Consider the following 6,000-nt stretch of genomic DNA (forward strand, 5'->3'; position numbering starts at 1 on the left):
AGTAGACTGTAGACTAGTAGTAGTTACTTCAAATCAAAAGACCTAATGTGTGTTAATTAAGTTAAAATAAATATTTTATTACTGAGACTGAATGCAGTCGAAATGCGATCTCTCTGAAGAATGTGCGACAAAACGATGTATGATAGATGTGCGAATAGTGAAATAAGGAAGGAATGCAAAGCTGAGATAAGCATTATCGATAAAATTAAGAAAGGTGTGTTGAGATGGTTTGGACATGAAGAACGAATGAGTGAGGAAAGAACGGTAAAACAAGTTTATGAGGCGAATGTTAGGGTGAAAAGAAGCAGAGGAAGACCGAGAAAAACATGGCACGATCAGGTATGCCAAATACTTGAAAGTGGTCAGGTTAGGAGTCGTAACAATCGGCGGGTATGTATGAGGAGATGCATGAACGTGGAAGAGGCGAAGAATGTTTGCAAGGACAGAGTGATGTGGCGCTCTATTCTCTCTGCCTACCCCTGCGGGGAAGCGGCGTGATGGTTAGTTTAGTTTAGTTTAGTTTTTTAAATGGTTTTTTTTTAACAATATTTTAATATAAATTAAATTAACATATTTTAAAATAATATTCGGGAGTAAATTTCAATTAATTGACAAATATTTCATAGGAAATTTAGGAGATATAACATTTTGAACAAATGATATCTTACATTTTTATTTTGCACATTCAAAATATTGGTAATATTGACTGATTATTTTAACTATTTTGTGACTATTATGATGTTATGTGCATTGAAATACGTTTCAAAATATATTTAAATAGTATTTTTTGACATCTCATCAAAGATGTAGAAGAATATGGAAGTCTGGACCGTCATAGGCTGGTTTAAGTGATCACTTTACACACGTGTAACATTCACCAAATCTACCCATTGTTGAAAACCACACTACTCGAATTCTTGGAAGTTCTATATATATGAAACAATTTTGTAACATTGTTCTTGAATCACTAGAACTTCACTAGAGACATCTATTGGTGAGATGTCAAAAAATAATATAAAATTAACTCCTTGGAGATAATCCAGATTTTGTGTACAAGTATTTGGACACACTCAAAATGTTGTATTTTTTAAAGTAAAATTTAAATGTTGAAAATAAAATTTTGTATGTCTTATGTGTGAGTTTTTTTTTTTTTAAATATGTTAAATTTCTTTATTTAATAAAGCAATCTTTCCTTTTATCACCATTTGAATATGTATCGTACATCGTTAATTTTTGGTATTTTATATTTTTATTTTGAAAAAAATGTTCTTTAATAATATATCCGTTTGTTACGTGATTATAGATGATGACTCCGGAGAAAAATCTGTGTCCGTGCTGTTGGCAGGAGAAGAGTCGGAGTTGGTATTTTTGGACCAGGGGTGCTGTGTTGGACCAGTGAGTTTTTTTTAAAAATCATAAATTGAACCATTTTTTCATGATATTGAATTTATATTATTATTTTTTTTTTTTCAGTTGTGTTTTTAATCATAAATTGCACCATTTTTTTACCATTTTGAATTTTGAACAGATTTTTCTAATACAGAACTACTAACTTTTTTGACCACAGTTGTTTGGGTGCTTTGCTAAAAAAATATTAAGTACGTTCTTTTTGCGTACTTTTTTTAAGTACCGATTTTTTCTAAGTACTTGGATGATGTATTGGACCAGTTAGTTTTCTAAAACATAATTTGTACCATTTTTATATGTCTAATCTTTTTTAATAGATCTTTAATTACATGAATCCTATTGGCTGTACATTGGTAAAAGTGACTCCACTTCAGTTAATAATTGGTCTTTTAGGATGTGAAAATAGATTTGATTGGAAGAAGGAGGTGCATTTCAGTCAATGAATAGTCTTTTAGAATTTAAAAATAGATTTGATTGGAAGAAGAAAGTGCATTTCAGTTAATGATGGGTCTTTCAGGATGTGGAGGTCGAAGGTCCGGAGCCGCAGGCGTACTGCGTGGTGTACAGCAGCTCCGACAGGGGGTCCCTGAGGTCTGCCGAGGGCTGGCTGCGAGCCCTGAAGGCCAACAGGCCCACCAAGGCCAGAATCCTAGTCGGCAACAAGGCCGACCTGGTGAGGAGTAGGACAGTGACCACCGAAGGTAACATCTTCAACCAATTTCTTATTTTTCCTGGCTCCATCCTAGCTTATCGTCTTTGTTGACTTGTTGGAGTCAGTTCTCATCGTCTTCAGGTTGTAGGTCCTTCTATCATGGACAACGTCACCTGGACGACCAAAAAAGCTAACATCTTCTTACGACCTTTTATCTTCTTCTTCTTCCTGGCTCCATCCCAACTTATCGTATTTGTAGAGTGTTGGTGTCAGCTCTCCTCGTCATCAGGTTGTTGGTCTTTTTGTCATGGGCAACGACACCTAGATGATCAAGAAACGTAACAATTTCTTCAATCTCTTCTTTTTCTTCCTGACTCTATCCCAACTTATCATCTTTGTAGAATGCTGGTGTCAGCTCTCCTCGACCTCATGTTTTAGGTCCTTCTATTATGGACCTTCGAATTATGTTATCTTTAAGCAGCATCCATGAATTCTTTGGTCTTCCTCTAGATGTCTATCGAGAAAGATCCACGCCGATTGCTTGGTTCACAATATTTTCACGTTCTCTGCCCTAACCATCTCAATTACCTATCCTATACCTTACTTTTGATACCTGTTACAGCAAGGCTTCCACAAATTCGTGAACTTTTTATTTTGCCTCTAAGGGACACTCCAGTAACCATCTAATTATTCGTATATCAGCAGTTTCTAGTCGTCTAGAGTAGGTGTAATTGTCTAATATTTTATTATGATACTTTTTTTCAAATTTCATTTCGTTACAGAGGGCAAAAGTTTGGCTATATCGTACGACTGCAAGTTTATAGAGACATCTGTTGGAATCAATCACAACGTGGACGAGTTGCTGGTTGGGTTGCTGACGCAGATCAGGCTCAAGCAAGAACATCCAGAGAGAAGGTACAAACTAATTTATTAGTTAACCATCAAGCTGTTTCTCCGCAGGAGTAGGCAGACAGAATCGAACCCTACACCAATGTGTCTTTACAAAAACACTCTTAGACTCTTCCACGTTCATATATCGCTCACTCCTTTCAACAACGTCATATTTTAAAAAACTTGATTTTTTAGGAGATCGTTTTAGAAGTTAAAACAAATAATAATATGTATTAAAAATAAATATCAAGCCACTTATTGAAATTTTAACTGTGCAACAGATCTTTTAAGGTAAAACCTGAAAGTTTTTTTATCCATTTGAAAAATATTTAGTATATTTAAAAAAAAAATAATTAAACAATACCTTTTCTTCAAAATACAAAAACAACACTTTCTGCCCTGTTGCGGGTGAATATTAAGTTAAAAATATTCCGCTTTTGCAGGGATATAGAACATTTTCTGGGCATTCCGAAAACATGCACACCTGAAAATTAACAATTTTTGATTAATGACGTTCTTAAAAGGAGTGAGGAAAGGAGGAGTGAGTGGAAATTATCATTAAGGTACCTGAAGTAAACACAGTAATTTGGTGTACTGGAACTATAAAAAATATTTAAGAAAAATTATTAATAATATTGTAAAAGGTTTATGAATTATGCAGATTATATATTTGAATAAATTATTTGAATTTCTCTTTTAAATTATTGATGATACTAAATAAAAATATAATTTTTTTCCTTTATTTTTTAAGGCGTCGCGGCGCATCCACAAGGGGAGGTAACACCGGAACAGGAAGCGCGCAAAGCACCCCCCGGAAACAGAGAGGAGCAAGGCTTTCCGCAAGCCTTAAAGTCCGAGGTCTCCTCGGAAGAGTTTGGGCTCGAGACTCCAAATCAAAATCATGCGAAAACCTTCATGTACTCTAAAGAGATCAATTGGAATTTTACACTTTTTAATTTTTCAGAATTTTCAGTTTTCAGGATTTTCAGGCATTTGTTTGATTTTAGGTTTTTATGTTTTCAACATGTTGAGTTTTAAGGATTATTCGTTTCAGAATTTTAACCATAAAGATTTTTCATTTACAGGTTTTTCAGTTTCATGTTTATCAATTTCAGCATTATTAGTTTTCAGTATTTTAAGATTCAGGATTCTCAATTTACACAGATTCTTAAAACATGATCTTTCTTCATTGTCAACTACATAAATTTGATATTAAATACACTTAAAATATTTGTGTTTTTTAAATACAGTCTGGCAATGTAAATACAGTCTTTTTAAATACAGTCTGGCAATAAATACAGTCTGGCAAATAAAAATATCATCGGAAATCTATATTAAAATACCATTTTTTGGCAATATTTTACGGGTCACGTATTTCGATGTCTACTGTATCATTATAAAACCCGGTGTCTGACAATGCCCTTGCAGAGTGAAACAGCTGTCACGAGAAATTAAAAATAAAAATAAAAACAATTAAACATTTTTTATTACCAATTATTTATCTTAAAACATTTCAAATGACACGTGTTTTTATATTTTTTACTTACATCATTATCAAACATGGTGTTTGACTACGTATTTAAAAGCACAAATAGCTATCATAAAAAATTAAAAGTAGAACCAGAATGTGTTTTTATTTCCACTTAAACATAATTAAACGTGAAAAATTTCGAGTTTCTCGCTATAGTATTTTTTTTTCAATTTAAATATTATACATTTTTAATTAATGTTTTACATAGTAAACACTATACTAACCAAAAATTAAAAATTTTTGTGATTAATAAAAATAAAAATAATGAGTCGACCCTAACTAAAAACTATAGTGGTATTTACTATGTAAAACATTAATAAAAAATGGATAGATTTTACCACAAAGTGACTGCCGAATCAATTAATGAAATTATCAAAATTATAATTGTTATTGTCTCCAATATATTTAAAGAATCAAAGATGTGATTTTTGCGTTATATGTGAAACATATCTTTAAAAAAATATTCTGTTCAATGTGCAAAAAGGTTTATTATATAAAAATATTTCTTTTGAAATGCATGTTAATTGGTTGTCCTAACATGAAGAAAAGCGATATGTATGATGATTTTAAAAAATAAAAAAAAATGTATTTTGGTCGAGAAAGTTGACCAAAAAAATAAAGTGTGAATTACAAATGTAATATATAAATTTATGCTATTTTCCTAACCTTACCCATGCGACCAAGCCTTAAAAACCTTAATTATTCTGTAGAATACCCATTAAATTAATTGGAAACCCATAAATTTGATATTATTGATAGAAATTTAAGTAATTTTCGTATATTTAAGAGTTTTTTGAAATATCTACATAGATGTTTAGTATTATATTGTTACCCTGTAAAATCAATGTATTTAAAATTGTATTTGTAAAACACCATTATAACCTATTTTAAATGTGTCCAAATACTTGTTCACATATCGCTCACTCCTTTCAAGAACGTCATTAATCAAAAATCGTCAATTCAGCTGTGCATATTTTCGGAATGCCCAGAAAATGTACTTTATCCCAGCAAAAGCGGCATATTTTTAACTTAATATTTACCCGCTACAGGGCAGAAAATGTTGTTTTTGCATTTTGAAGAAAAGGTATTGTTTAATTATTTTTTTTAATATACTAAATAGTTTTCAAATGCAGGAAAAACCTTCAAGTTTTACCTAAAAAGATCTGTTGCACAGTTAAAAGTTCAATAAGTGGCTTGATATTTTATTTTAATGCATTGCGTTATATTTTTAAACTTTAAAAACGATCTCCTGAAAAATCAAGTTTTTTGATTTATGACGTTCTTGAAAGGTGGATTATTTCTCATTAGGAATTATTTTTTACATTATTTTTGACAATTTAAAAAGAAGTATCAACGTTTCTTTTTGAATTTGTGTTTTTTTTTTATTCTTCATACATTCAGAAATGTCGTCATACATTTTTAATTCCTTAATCATAATGCAATTTTGCGTCAGTGTTTTATTTTATTTTTATTTTTAAATCTTATTCTTAAATATAACAATATGTATGTAAATATTAAA

At 31.2% G+C, this 6,000-nt stretch overlaps 1 protein-coding gene across 1 annotated transcript in view; it reads left to right on the forward strand.

Moving 5' to 3' along the window:
• The window catches only part of LOC148307160 (uncharacterized), a 45,126-nt gene extending 40,564 nt beyond the window's left edge, over positions 1-4,562 (forward strand). The window contains exons 8-11 of the mRNA XM_088263881.1: positions 1,304-1,395; positions 1,925-2,108; positions 2,842-2,974; positions 3,702-4,562. Coding sequence (XP_088120007.1) covers positions 1,304-1,395; positions 1,925-2,108; positions 2,842-2,974; positions 3,702-3,876 — 584 coding nt within the window. The 3' untranslated portion in view covers positions 3,877-4,562. The remainder of the gene's footprint in view (positions 1-1,303; positions 1,396-1,924; positions 2,109-2,841; positions 2,975-3,701) is intronic.
• The last annotated feature ends 1,438 nt before the right edge of the window (positions 4,563-6,000 follow it).

Source organism: Brachycentrus maculatus, unplaced genomic scaffold, assembly GCF_059751285.1.
Source record: "Brachycentrus maculatus isolate JH-2025_06_01 unplaced genomic scaffold, ASM5975128v1 h1tg000206l, whole genome shotgun sequence".
NCBI lineage: Eukaryota > Metazoa > Arthropoda > Insecta > Trichoptera > Brachycentridae > Brachycentrus > Brachycentrus maculatus.